Source organism: Zophobas morio, unplaced genomic scaffold (assembly GCF_036711695.1).
Source record: "Zophobas morio isolate AGI-343-1 ecotype UQ-CSIRO unplaced genomic scaffold, CSIRO_AGI_Zmor_V1 ptg000006l, whole genome shotgun sequence".
NCBI classification, from domain to species: domain Eukaryota; kingdom Metazoa; phylum Arthropoda; class Insecta; order Coleoptera; family Tenebrionidae; genus Zophobas; species Zophobas morio.
The window spans coordinates 2920129-2935746 of NW_026972111.1; the positions used below are offsets into that span (position 1 = coordinate 2920129).

General features: G+C 35.1%; 1 protein-coding gene across 3 annotated transcripts in view; it reads right to left on the minus strand.

The window, feature by feature from the left end:
- The window catches only part of LOC135123322 (histone acetyltransferase KAT6A), a 96553-nt gene extending 82812 nt beyond the window's left edge, over positions 1-13741 (minus strand). For 2 of the 3 annotated variants that reach the window (XM_064047859.1, XM_064047858.1), the window contains exon 1: positions 12454-13741. In XM_064047859.1, coding sequence (XP_063903929.1) covers positions 12454-13014 — 561 coding nt within the window. In that variant the 5' untranslated portion in view covers positions 13015-13741. The remainder of the gene's footprint in view (positions 1-12453) is intronic. The other variant, XM_064047860.1, reaches the window with a different exon arrangement.
- Between the last annotated feature and the right edge of the window lie 1877 nt (positions 13742-15618).

Below are 15618 nucleotides of genomic sequence, written 5' to 3' on the forward strand. Positions count from 1 at the left end.
CTACCCTTGAATAGTGGGTTATCTGCCAAAATTAGTCTTATTTTAACAAAATACTAGCCCCGCCCACCCACCCATATTTTCTTAGAGGATATGTCACTTGCAAAAATCAGTTTCATACTTGCCAAGATAAGACTGATTTCGGCAGATGGCATATACTCTAAGAAAATAAGGGTGGGGGGGCGGGGCTAGTACTTGTTAAAATAAGTCTGATTTTGGCAAATACTAGCCCCACCCACCCGCCCTTTGTTTTCTTAGAGAGTAGACCATTTGGCAAAATCAGTCTTATCGTACTACTAGATTTTTCAGTTTTTCGATTTTTCAACTTTCGAATTTTTCAATTTTTCGCTTTTTAAATTTTCAATTTTTTGATCTATCTTCTATTTCTCTAGGCAACTGAAAAAACTTTCGATTTTTTAATTTTACAATTTTGGCAATTTTGCCATTTCTCAATCATTTGATTTTTAAAAATATCGAGAAAGTATTTATATTTTCGATTTTTTGTTAACCGGTTATTAGATGGGAATCAAAAGTAAATTTGATCAGTGCTCTACCATGTTTACCGTAACTTTAATACATCTGAAAATTTTGTTTCTAATTTTCAATTTTTAGATTTTTTTTTTTAGAACTTGAAAAATTAAAAATCAAAAAATTCCGAAACAGTCAAACAAATTATCAAATGAAATATTCAAAAGTTGAAAAATCTAAAAACTAACAAAAAAATTAAAACTGGAATTCCGAATTCGATTTTTTTTTTCAATTTTTCGATATTTCAGTTTTTGATTTTCCAATTCTACAGTTGTACAATTTTCCAATTTCTCATTTATCCGATTTATCAATTTGTCATTTTTTTATTTTTAGCAAGTACTCCCCCACCCACACAGCCTTTATTTTTTTAGAATAAGTCATCTGCCAAAATCAGTTTCTCTTGACAAGTACTAGGCCCGCCCACCCACCCTTTATTTTCTTGGAAGACTGAATCATCTGCCAGAATCAGTCTTATCTTGACTAGTAGGTACTAGCCCCGCCCCCCCACTTAGACGATCTGTCATTTACAAAAATCAGTCTCACACTTGCCAAGATAAAACTGATTTTGGCAGATGACATATCCTCTAAGAAAATAAGGGTGGGTGAGCGGGGCTAGTACTTGTTAAAATAAGATTAATTTTGGCAAATACTAGCCCCACCCACCCGCCCTTTGTTTTCTTAGAGAGTAGATCATTTGCCAAAATCAGTCTTATCGTAGGTACTACTGGATTTTTCAACTTTCGAATCTTTCAATTTCTCGCTTTTTAAATTTTAACTGAAAAAAAACTTTCGATTTCTTAATTTCACAATTTTGGCAATTTTCCTATTTCTCGATTATTTCATTTTTAAAAATATCGAGAAAATAGATGTTTTTTTTAAATGTTCGATTTTTGGTTTTCTATTACCGGGATTTTGGAAGGGATGAAAAGTAAATTTGATTTACCGTAACTTTAAAACATCTGAAAATCTTGTTCCTAATTTTCAATTCATGGATTTTTTGGTTTTTGAAAATTTCGGTTCGAATAAATTTGTTCTTTTAGTTAAAAAATCGGAAAATGACAAATCGTGAAAAGGAAAAATTTTAATGTGAGAACTTGAAAAATTAAAAATCAAAAAATTCCAAAATTGTCAAACAAATTATCAAATCAAATATTCAAAAGTTGAAAAATCCAAACTAAAAAAAATTAAAACTGGAATTCCGAATTCCATTTTTTTTTCAATTTTTCGATATTTCAGTTTTTGATTTTTCAATTCTACAGTTGCGCAATTTTCCAATTTCTCATTTGTCCGATTTTTCAATTAGTCATTTTTTTTTTATTTTTAGCAAGTACTGCCCCACCACACAGCCTTTATTTTCTTAGAAGAATGAGTCATCCGCCAAAATCAGTTTCATCTTGACAAGTACTAGCCCCGCCCGCCCACCCTTTATTTTCTTGGATGAGTGGGTCATCTGCCAAAATCAGTCTTATTTTAAAAAGTACTAGCCCCGCCCACCCACCCTTATTTTCTTAGAAGATATGTCATCTGCCAAAATCAGTCTTATTTTGGCAAGTATGAGACTGATTTTTGCAAATGACAGATCGTCTAAGAAAATAAGGGTGGGTGGGCGGGGCTAGTACTTGTTAACATAAGACTGATTTTGGCAGATGACCCACTCATCCAAGAAAATAAAGGGTGGGCGGGCGGGGCTAGTACTTGTCAAGATGAAACTGATTTTGGCGGATGACTCATTCTTCTAAGAAAATAAAGGCTGTGTGGTGGGGCAGTACTTGCTAAAAATAAAAAAAATGAGACTGATTTTTGCAAATGACAGATCGTCTAAGAAAATAAGGGTGGGTGGGCGGGGCTAGTACTTTTTAACATAAGACTGATTTTGGCAAATACTAGCCTCACCCACCCGCCCTTTGTTTTCTTAGAGAGAAGATCATTTGCCAAAATCAGTCTTATCGTAGCGAGTACTACTAAATTTTTCAGTTTTTCGATTTTTCAACTTTGGAATTTTTCAATGTCTTGCTTTTTAAATTTTCAATTCTTTTATCTATGTCTCCATTTTTCAATTTTACAATTTTGACAATTTTCCTATTTCTCGATTATTTGATTTTTAAAAATTTCGAGAAAGTAGTAATTTTTTTCAATTTTCGATTTTTGATTTTTTGTTACCGAGTTTTTGGAAGGGAATAAAAAGTAAAAACATCTGAAAATTTAGTTTCTAATTTTCAATTTTTGCATTTTTCGGTTTTTCAAAATTTCGGTTCGAATAAATTTGTTCTTTTAGCGAAAAAATCCAAAAACGACAAATCGTGAAAACGAAAAATTGTAACTTGAGAACTTGAAAAATTAAAATTCAAAAAATTCCAAAATCGTCCAACAAATTATCAAATAAAATATTCAAAAGTTGAAAAATCTAAAAACTAAAAAAAAATGAAAAATGGAATTTCGAATTCGATTTTTTTTTCAATTTTTGGATATTCCAGTTTTTGATTTTCCGGTTCTACAGTTGTACAATTTTCCGATTTCTCATTTATCTGATTTTTCAATTTGTCATTTTTTTATTTTTAGCAACTACTGCCCCACCCAAGCAGCCTATATTTTCATAGAAAAATAAGTCATCTGCCAAAATCAGTCTTATCTTGGCAAATACTAACCCCCCACCCACCCTCCCTTATTTTCTTAGAGGATGTCATTTGCCAAAATCAGTCTCATCTTGACAAGTACTAGCCCCGCCCACCCACCCTTTATTTTCTTAGAAGAGTGGATCATCCGCCAAAATCAGTCTTATCTTGACAAGTAGGTACTAGCCCCGCCCACCCACCCTTATCTTCTTGAGGATCTGTCATTTGCAAAAATCAATCTCATACATGCCCAGATAAGACTGATTTTGGCAGACGACATATCTTCTAAGAAAATAAGGGTGGGTGGGCGGGGCTAGTTTCTTGTTAAAATAAGACTGATTTTGGCAAATACTACCCCGCCTTTTATTTTCTTAGAGGGTAGATTATTTGGCAAGTGCTAGCCCCACCCTCCCGCCCTTTGTTTTTTTAGAGAGTAAATCATTTACCAAAATCAGCCTTATCGTAGTGAGTACTACTAGATTTTTCAACTTTCGAATTTTTCAATTTCTCGCTTTTTAAATTTTCAATTTTTTTATCTTTCGATTTTTTAATTTCACAATTTTGGCAATTTTCCTATTTCTCCTTTTTATTGTTTTAAATTTTCGATTTTTGATTTTTTGTTACCGGGTTTTTGGAAGGGAATAAAAAGTAAAAACATTTGAAAATTTAGTTTCTAATTTTCAAGTTTTGGATTTTTCGGTTTTTCAAAATTTCCGTTCGAATGAATTTGTTCTTTTAGTCAAAAAATCGAAAAATGAAAAATTTGTAACTTGAGAACTTGAAAAATCTAAAAATTAAAAAAAAAATAAAAATGGAATTTCGAATTCGATTTTTTTTTTTTCAATTTTTCTATATTTCAGTTTTTGATTTTCCGATTCTACAGTTGTACAATTTTCCGATTTCTCATTTATCCAATTTTTCAATTTGTCATTTTTTTATTTTTAGCAAGTACTGCCCACACACGCAGCCTTTATTTTCTTAGAAGAATAAGTCATCTGCCAAAATCAGTCTTATCTTGACAAGTACTAGCCCCGCCCACCCACCCTTTATTTTCTTAGAAGAGTGGGTCATCTGCCAAATTCAGTCTTATCTTGACAAGTAGGTACTAGCCCCGCCCGCCCACACTTATTTTCATAGAGAATCTGTCATTTGCAAAAATCAGTCTCATACTTGCCAAAATAAGACTGATTTTGGCAGATGACCTACTCTTCTAATAAAATAAAGGGTGGGTGGGCGGGGCTAGTACCTTTTCTTAGAAGAGTAGGTCATTTGCCAAAATGGGTCTTATTTTGACAACCACTTTTTTTTTTAATTTTCTTAGAAGGTAGGTTATTTGGCAAGTCCTACCATAGCGTAAAATTTCATTTTCGAAAAAGTTCTGAAAAAAATCAGAAATATATATATCCCCACGTGCTAATTCCAAAAATATAGCATGTTTATGGTAACGGAGCAATATTTTCGGAAAATTCGGTATGAAGTTTGAATTTTTTGAAATTTTTAAAAATCGCGATATTTCAATGGACGATTCTGGAAAACGGCTTAAGCTATCGAAGAAATGAAGCCAGAAATGACTTATGCGGCCCAAAATCTACATGGAAGTATTTAGTTAAATTTGGAAAATTGTCGAGAATGGGTCGAAATTTGCATAAGGGAGGTAATACGAATAGATAATGGGAAATTTCATTTTTGAAAAATCAATTAGTATCAGTTCAATCAGAAAAAAGAAAAAAATTGTTGTACCCCCTTAAAATTCGTCCATTTTGTGACAATGAGACATCAAGAAGACAACAAAAACTCAAGCTAAACCACAACAAATATAAAATTACTTTACTGACTTTAAATATATATAGTTGCGATAGAGGGCGAAGTCGCCAATGGTACAGTTCCAGAACTGACATCCCGTTCTCATTTCTGAAAATTATAGTTAATTCAGTGACACAATGAAATTAAAAGAGCATACACACGGACACTAATTTTTAAGGGTGTCGGGGAAGTTCCCCGGTCGAGTCCACCGCTCAATTTGTTTTGAACCAAAAAAAAAAAAACAATAAATCTTAGAATTCGAAATTTTTGTCTGGCGTTTAGAAAACCGAAGCGAAGTGTGATTTTTCATAAAATTACGCAACCGTTTATTCTAAAATTGTTCTAAAGCTCGATTTTAAACGAAACATGTTACAGGCTTTCACTTTTATCTTTATCATAGCATAACATGATATGTTTGTAAATACATAATTTATTATTTCATACATTTCCGGCTCTCATAATATTAAAATATTCAATATGTACATTGCCGGTTTGCGATAAAATCAGATAATAAAAATGTTACGAAAACAACAAAGTATCACATTTACGAAATGGTACGAACATGAAAATTGTCCAATAATAAAAAAACACGACTATTCAGTATCGAACAGAATAACTGACGAATATCCACTCTGACATTTATTATTATTAAGCACCAGACGCGTCAAAGACAGTGCAATTATTCCGATGACGTATCACCTTTAATCTTCCTACTTAATAAAACACACCGAATAAATCGAGTTTTAAATAAATAAATGGCTCCCGCAGATTCCGCCAGAAAATCTCGGAAAAAAAATGCTTTAATTTTAGAAGAAACCACCTGAGAAAAAACAACAAAGCAGCACCCAAATTGCCAATTAAATCTTAATTACATTATGTATCAACTTTTTGCCACAATAATCCAAAACCGGTTATGCCGAAGTTGAAAGAAAAAAAAATTAATTGAAGTCGGGTCAAAACAAGAGTGAAAAGAGTGTAAATTACACAAAACATTTAGCAAAATAAATTACTTGGATAACAAATCAGAACAATGTCCCGTGAAAGACCCACACTGCTATTGTGGGAGTCGGAATAAAAACCATTGTGCATAAATTACGACTTGTTGACACACGAATGGAATCTTTTAATTTATTAATGTCCGAAAAATTTTCAAATATTGACATAAAAAAGTCGCAAATTGTTACGTCGAGAGTGGCGGGTCGTCATCAATCAAATATGTTAAGTGGATAAGAGTGACGAACGTTTTTAAAGAATAGATTCACCCGTAGCCGAATACGAAATATTTATCAGCGAAGAAAGGAAGTGTGTTGGGTGTTTTAGTTACTTTTATCTATAACACGAGACGTTGAAAAATTTCCTCAATAGATAAACAGATAATGAAATTCATTAGCAGCCAGTTCCAATTAAAATCCAGTTCGCCAACAAAAGTGATAACATTTGGATGTTTATTTCAGACGTATTTGTTGTTGAATTAATCCGGTCGATAAACTACGAAACGGTAGCCTCCGAAGTTATGCATCTGAGCAATTTTATTGTTAAATTAAATATTACAGACAATACGTCAAATACGTGTCGAGTATCAGAGAATCACATCAACACGAACTGCTAAAACTATAATCTACACGATGTATATTTATGAGCACTGAATATATGTATATATTCTTGATAAATAAAGGCACCTTTCCTTCTATAACAACTATTCTACCACTTTTATTTTTACCTCAAAGCCAAAAACCAGTTTAAAGTGGCGGTCTTTTTGACGAAAGAGGCTTCTTTTGGGGTGATTTTGAACAGGTTTTCGAAAAGACTTCTACTACATAAAAAAGTTCTAATGAAAGGACACCTCAAAAAGCGTAGAATTAGATCAAGATTATAATTTGGCAACAATGCACAAATGTTATTTGTGGTTTATGAATCCGCGCTGAACTTTTCTCATAGACATCGCGATTTTTGGGGGAAAAAATTGGTCGAAATTTAACACTTCTCTGAAAAATTATCATTTTTTTTGCGATTTTTGTTTTCTGATAACTTCTATAAAGTAAAAACCAATGGCGTAAATAACGCTTATTTGACTTGAATTTTTTCTTCAATTTTTCCAGTTTTCAAGTTTAAATTTTTCAAATTTTCAACTTTTCAATTCAATCTCTAGATTTTGCAATTTTTCGAATTGAGTTTCTCGAGTTTTCAATTTTTAATTTTTCCATATGCAATTTTTCGTTTGTTTTATATTTTCTTTATTTCTACAATTTTTCAACGTTCCGATTTTATAATTTTTTGTTTTTCCAATTTCAATTTTTTCACTTTTTCGGTTTGCAATTTTTCTTTTTCCTTCAATTTGTCTATATGTAGCTCACTAAATTTTTACATTTTGCAGTTTTTCGATTTAAAGTTTCAGCAGTTTTCAATTTCTCGATTTTTCACTTTTTCAAAAAAAAAACGAGAAAGTACAAGTTATTCTACGTGACTTACATTAGAAGTACAGTCCAAAATTATTGAATAATAGATTGAATTTGTTTTTTTATTATAATATATGTTGTTCTTTGCACCAAAAAATTGTTAAAAAAAAACTACGTATATAGAGAAAAAAAAAAACAAAAATTAAGCCCCACCCACACGCCCCGAACTTTTAAAAACATGTTTCATATGATAATTTTTTGTAGAGAAAGGAGGATTTTGCAAACTAAATTTCGCCCTTCAGCTCATGATGAATAAAACATTCATTACAATTGAGAAGGGGTAGGTGGGCGGGGCTTATATTTTGTCCATTTTTTAATATATGGAATGTTCTTTTCCCAGCAAGAAAAGCAAGAAACTGACAATATGTTTAACCATCCTATATATTAAAAAAAAAAACAACAAAAATTAAGCCCTACCCACCCACCCCGATCTCAATTGTGATTAGGTTTTCATTCCTAATTAAACCGAAGGGTGGGGTTTAATTGCAAAATCCTCATTTCTCTGCAAGAAATTATCATATGAAATATGTTTTTACATCAATATTTCTCTAAAAAATTCTACCCTTTTAAAAACATATTTCATATGGCAATTTCTTGTAGAGAAATGAGGATGTTGCAAACTAAATTTCGCCATTCAGCTCATGATGATTAACGCATTTATCACAATTGAGAAGGGGTGGGTGGGCGGGGCTTCTATTTTGTCCATTTTTTCTTAATTTACGAAGTCTTCTTTTCTTAAAAAGAAACTGAAAACATGTTTAACTTTCCTATTGTTGAAAGAAAACTATATTAAAAAAAAACACACAAAAATTAAGCCCCACCCACCCGCCCCGCTCTCAATTGTGATGAGTTTTTCATTTCCAATCAGACCGAAGGCGGAGCTTAATTGCCAAATCCTCATTTCTCTAGAAGAAATTATGATATGAAATGTTTTTACATCAATATTTCTCTAAAAAATTCTACCCTTTTAAAAACATATTTCATATGGCAATTTCTTGTAGAGAAATAAGAATGAGGCAAACTAAACTTCGCCCGTCAGCTCATGATGAATAAAACATTCATCACATTTGAGAAGGGGTGGGTGGGCGGGCCTAATATTTTTTCCATTTTTCCTTAATATACGAAGTCTTTTTTTCCCCACAAAAAACTGACATGTTTAACTATCCTATTGTTGAAAGAAAACTCTATATAATAAAAAAAAAAAATTAAGCCCCACCCACCCACCCACCCCGATCTCAAGTGTGATGAGTTTTTCATTCCTAATTAGACCGAAGGGCGGAGTTTAATTCCAAAATCCTTATTTCTCTACAAGAAATTATCATATGAAATTTGTTTTTACATCAATATTTCTCTAAAAAATTCTACCCTTTTAAAAACATATATGGTGGGCGGGGCTTATATTTTGTCCATTTTTTCTTAATATACGAAGTCATTTTTTCCCAACAAGAAACTGACAATATGTTTAACTATCCTGTTGTTGAAAGAAAACTCTATATTAAAAAAAAACACAAAAATCAAGCCCCACCCACCCGCCCCGCTCTCAATTGTGATGAGTTTTTCATTCCCAATCAGACCGAAGGGCGGAGTTTAATTGCAAAGTCCTCATTTCTCTACAAGAAATTATCATATGAAATATGCTTTGTATTCAATATTTCTCTAAAAAATACTACCCTTTAAAAACAATCTCATATGGCAATTTCTTGTAGAGAAATGAGAATGATGCAAACTAAACTTCGCCCGTCAGCTCATGATGAATAAAACATTGATCACAATTGAGAAGGGGTGGGTGGGCGGGGCTTATATTTTGTCCATTTTATCTTAATATGCGAAGTCTTTTTTTCCCAACAAGAAACTGACAATATGTTTAATTATCCTGTTGTTGAAAGAAAACTCTATATATAAAAAAAACACACTAAAATTAAGCCCCACCCACCCACCCGGGTGTCAATTGTGATGAGTTTTTCATTCCCAATCAGACCGAAGGGCGGAGTTTAATTGCAAAATCCTCATTTCTATATTTCTCTAAAGAATTCTACCCTTTTAAAAACATATTTCATATGGCAATGGCTTGTTGAGAAATGAGGATGTTGCAAACTAAAGTTCGCCCTTCAGCTCATGACGAATAAAACATTCATCACAATTGAGAAGGGGTGGGTGGGCGGGGCTTATATTTTGTCCATTTTATCTTAATATGCGAAGTCTTCTTTTCCCAACAAGAAACTGACAATATGTTAAACTATCCTGTTGAAAGAAAACTCTATATAAAAAAAAACACTAAAATTAAGCCCCACACACCCGCCCCGATCTCAATTATAATGAGCTTTTCATTCCTCATCAAACCGAAAAGGGCGGAGTTTAATTGCAACATCAATATTTCTCTATAAAATTCTACCATTTTAAAAACATACATTACTTCATATGATCATTTCTTGTAGAGATGAGAATTTTGAAAACTAAACTCCGCCCTTCAGCTCATGATGAATAAAGCATTCATCACAATTGAGAAGGGGTGGGTGGGCGGGGCTTATATTTTGTCCATTTTTTTCTTAATATAGGAAGTCTTCTTTTCCCAACAAGAAACTACCAACATGTTTAACTATCGTGTTGTTGAGAGAAAACTCTATATATAATATAGAGTTTTCGTTATAGATAATCTTATTATAGTATGCAATTGTTTTTTGCTAAGATTTGAACTTTAAGCGAAAAAACTGAAAGCAGATTCGTATACTACAAGTGTGTGGGAGTATTTTTATATAACATTCAAGTCATTTTAAAATACGGTTCATTGAAGATGATGTCATCAAATTGTTGGTGGGGATGATTAGCCAAATTTTGACTAGCAAAAATTAAACCATCTACATGATATTTCAAACATACATACAAAATTTGACAACAATCGGTTTAGGAGTTTGGGAGATTACGTGTATAATAAAAATGGATACAGACAAACAGACTGAAACGAGGACGAGGGACTACTTTTTTCGTACTGTAGGAGTCATGAAACGTCGAGAAAACGTAAAAGTGGCAATTCGTCCGATGGACTCGATTACTACGGGAAGTAAAAATCAAAATTGTAGATATAACAATCTTTCGAATGTATCTATACCTTCTGGGATCCCTCAAGGCAGCCATCTTAATTTTTATCATTCATAAACGAATTTGGTTTATCACTTACTTATTCACATATATTTACGGATGATCTGAAAGTTCTCGTAAGGTTGGAAGTCAAGCAAACTCTCTTGGTTCTCTACTAGTACTACAGTATCAATAATCAGCTCCTAGAGCAAGTTAGGAAAATCACAGATTAAGGTCGCATTTTAAACTGAAAATATTCTCGAATGTTCAATCACCTGTATATGCTCGTAACATGTCTGTCGGTGTATTTTTTTGATCACTCAGTGCGCTATAATAGTGTCACGAAACCACACAAACTATTTATCGACGCGTTTCGCCAACCACGTTGGCATTATCCACTCAAAACCAATTTGTTTAGTTTGTAGTATGTCTATCATTAACGTGTAACTTAATCGGACGTCACACCCGTTAGTAAAAAGTGTGCAGGTTCCTTGGAAAAATAAAAAACATGGAAAATGCTATGTAAGGTTATATTGATAAATCTGGATAGTGGTCACGCAAACACCTGCCGGTGAGGTTTCACTCAGAATCTTCGATTTACTTCGAACAATTATTTTCATTATCGCGACAAGGTCAATAAATTGTTTATTTATTAAGCGACAAGTGGCAAATATGTATACCGTACCATATCAACTAACTGTGAAAATTCTCACAAACAAGTATATGTCAATTAATCACAGACATAAGAAAAAAACTCGTAGATTGAGTGTATAGTTGCAAAATAAATTTGTAGTTCTGTCATGTATAAACTCTAGACAAAAGTGAATCATGAAATTTTTTACTTACAAATTTCACATCGTTAGGGATCTTTGCATATACGAACTTGTTGCCAACCAAATTACCTGATTTACATGGCCTACCTGGTCTAAAAACATCTTGAACGGTTTATAGAGCTATCGCAATATTGTCACTTGTCAGCTGGTCAACAGTGATCAATACAAGATATCCTTGAATTAAAAGTTCAATCAAACGAATTGAATCTGATACAAACGACTTAAAATAGAACTGGACTTGAGACAATTATACCCCAGGTGAATCAAGCGCAACTTCTGGCATAAAACACATTAAATAACCTGTGCGTGTGTAACAAGTAGGGTCCGAGATTGTTTACAAATACTCACATGACTCACGTCCATTACCGATTATACATACTCATTCCGAATGATACCCGTTTCGACCAGCTTTTGACCGCTAAAGTTAAGGACACAAGAGTACCCAACCAAATGTGTAGAAGTGTCGAATTCGCGCCTTTTTACACTTCAGTGATAAAAGTGCACGAACATAAACACAGCACTCTGATAAAATTGTGGAAACAACGAAAACGTCGCTGATAACGCGAGAGTGTTTACATCGATCACGTCATCTGACCGGCAAACGTTCTAACCTCAAAGTTTCTTTTTGTAGAGTTTGGACGTTTTCAAAAAGGAAATTGGGGCTAATACTTGCCGAAAAAAGGAGATTAGATGATGTGCACATTTCTATCAAGACTGTATTTATGTTAGGGGGACGGTTTCATGCGCAATCATACCAGTCAGACGACACATGGTGCAATTCGATGAAACAAACATATTATATACATTAGTGACTTTTGGGAAATATCTAGGGTTTTTAATTCTGACGTCGGGGTTTAATTATTTTAACCTTGGATCGACTTTTCTTGTTGGGTCGTTTTTTTGTTACTTTATTATTGTTTGATTGTAAGGAAGTTTCAAAATGGATTGTGGGAAAATTCCGATGATCGCGAATTGGCGCCTTTTTCCCGTCCATCGATAAGGTTAAAAAGTGGCGCGTCGATAAAAACGCCGAAATAAGGAAAAAGCCGGCGATAACGTGTGAATGTTTACGTCGTCCGTATCTACTCTAACCTAAAAGCCGCCGCTTCCGTCGGTCGGCGGCGCAACGCACGTGTCTCTCCGTCCTACCTTGGCGGCGGCCTCGCCGTGCTCGTCCACCTTCCTCGCCGCCTCCTGCTTCTTCCTCGAGCTCGGGCTCTGGTGATTATAGTTGTACTTGTAGCTCTTTCCGTCCTGGAGTATCAAATTCCTGGCGACGGCTCGCTTGGCCGCCATCCGCAGCGCGTTCTTCAAATCCACGTCCGGCCCCTCCAGCACCGTGTGGCTCTGCCTCACGTACTTCTCCACGGACTTGATGGTGGAGCCGTCGCGCTCCCCCAGCTCCCGCACCGCCTTGGCGACGACCTTGCTCAGGTCCGTGCCCCTCTCGACGCGCAGCGTGCGGCTCTGCAGGCCGCCCGGGTCCTTGTACGAGCTCTGGCCCTTGTTGAAGACCTTCAGGACGGCGCAGTCCCGCACCGCCGCCTCCAGGTGCTCGGCCACCACGTCCTCGTGGTAGTCGTGGTGCTGGCGGATCGCGTGGCAGATGCGCTCGACGCTCGGCCGCTGCTTCTGCGACCGGATCTTGCGGATGGCGTCGAGGATCCATCGCGACCACACGCTCTGGGGCACCTCCTCGGGCTCGCACATCGCGCTCACGCCGCCATCTTGCGGGGACGCCGCCCCCGAACGACGCTTCAGACAGTTAGTGGCGGTTGCAACGGTCGGCGGCGGCTACTCGCGCCTGGGGCTGCCGGCGGGCACCATCACTGCGCCGACGGCGGCGGCACTCGCGCACGGGACACGCACTCGGAAACCTCAAACGACGCCGAAAACGACATTATTCATCGCGATAGACACATCACAACAAAAGGTTAATATTGTGACAAAATGGCCAGCGCTGCGCGCGCACGCCCTCGCCTCTACCCCACTTTAACCGACTGATCAAATACATGGCAATAATACGTACTTCCGGCGACGGGGCGCGGGCGGCGGATCCATCAGCGATCAACAATCAACGATCAACGATCAACACCACTCGATTAACCCGGGACGGCTTCACCTCGCTCTAACGAACCTCTACATACTCAACATAACCCCATTTCTCGCGCCACACGGAAGCGTTGTCTCGCAACGGACAAATGACAGTCGGAACATCTGTCACGATACCTGTCATCGATTAGGTGGAAAAAACAAACGAGCGGATTATGTAATTATAAAATGGTTGTTGTGCAAGATCGATCGGTATGCAAGTGGGGACTGGACGTCATGCGGTCGCGGGAAGACGACGGAGGGACGACGATTTGCACGGTTGCGTGGAAATCGTATGCGAAACGTCCATTAGTGGAAATAATGGATTCAAATTGGAGTTTATTAAAACTTATGACGCCTACTGGCCAATTTGGGACTCAATCTGGGACAGGGAGGGGGCAGGAATCTGCTTTATCGACGGCGCGAGAGGGCGCCACTGCGTGAGCGTTGTGGGCGGGGCATGCGCACAAAAACTGGAGGGAAAACGAACGTAATGGACGCCGAATGAAATTTTTTTCGACTTCTAATTAAATGATAACTAAAAATGCAAGGCTATCTGGTTGACCTAACTAGGAATAGATAAGGAAACAATATTTTTGTTTGAAAAATAACAAACCCCAACATTGTTCTTTGTAAAAATCAACATAAAGCGGTAAAATAATAATAACACTAGTTTACAAGGTTTTATATCCAAAGACAAAAATAGTTGAATCTAAAGGATTTGGGTTCGGGAAATTCAAATCTGAAAGCAGAAAAAATCCATCACGTCAGGTTTTTGAGATATTTATATAAACATACCCCGTATTTCTGTTCTTTTATACAATTTTTTTTATTTTTAAATATATATGAACATATAGTTCTTTGGGCAAATTTGTATCATTTTAAAAGATCATTTACGTAAATAAATAACATGAGTCAATTTTTCAAGCTACTAGATTGTCATCAATGTTTTATTTAAAATTTTTCAAGTATTGATTTTAGAATAATTGGTTACTTTTGATTTTTCTACGGGAAGTGATAATAAAAATGTGAGGTTGGTCTCACAAAGATCTTTTAAAATGATACAACTTTGCTTAAAAATATATAGGTTTATCTTTAAGAATAAGGAAGTTACAGGGGTTGTATCAAATAAAAGCAACACCCAGTATATATTATAAACATTATGACTGAAAATTAAAAATGATTAACACTAGCGTCTCTTTTATTGGCAGTACTGTCAGTTTCCCTTATAATAGATCAACAGTAACACATTTTCGTCCTAAAAACTTTGATATCTTCTTTTAAGCATATTTGAACAGGTCTTCCCGCTTTAGGTACTAGGTATAATTTTACCACAAACGTAAGAAAACTGATTTGCACTTACTTTGCAGGATCTCGAAGACATTTTTTATGCGACAATGGTGCATTAACATGAATCAATTTAACACTAACTTGAAGGTAAAAGCAAAGTTCATTATTTTGGATTTATGAAAAAACCTGACGTGATAGGGATTATCCGTTTTTGGATTTGTTATCAGTAAGTAATTTAGAAGTAGAAAATATTTTTTTTATTTTTGGATATGAAAAAAAGTTTAAATTTGTAAACTAGTGTAATCAACAGTCTTCATTGTTTCAGTAATCCTTTTTTTTTAATAACAAATAAATGATTCTATATAAACGTTAACATTATTTTCAGGTTCATTTCTGAAAATTTTCATAACAATGCATTATTAGTGCTAGGAATAAATGTAAAATAAGAAATGAAACTTTCTTGATCTGACCATTTCCTCATAAACAAACTGGAGACTTTGTCAAATATTTTTTAGACTTACTTAATTGCAACTGGTCAAGATCCTTGATTATTTATTGCATATTTGTTTTGGGACGAACCAGTTCTTCAATTTTCTTGAGACAATTCTTTTTCATGTGAGCTCCACAAAACAGTTCAATTTGGATATCTAGAATACAATTAAAAAATTATTCAAAGTTTTCTGTCTGGATATTAAGAACAACATTTTTAGAGCTAGGGGCAGCTTTTCAATTAAAATGTTTTTTCTCTCATCGCATGTTGGAATAATTATGCAGATTCTTGTGATTTTTGGCATTTAGTGGAGCTAGTTTATTCACTGTTTCGTCTATTATTTTGGAAAATGTTCCTCTAAACTAAAAAAAAGACCTACACACATCACATGTATGAATCTTTATTAAAGATTACGATCTAATACGCATGCAAAATTGGCTATG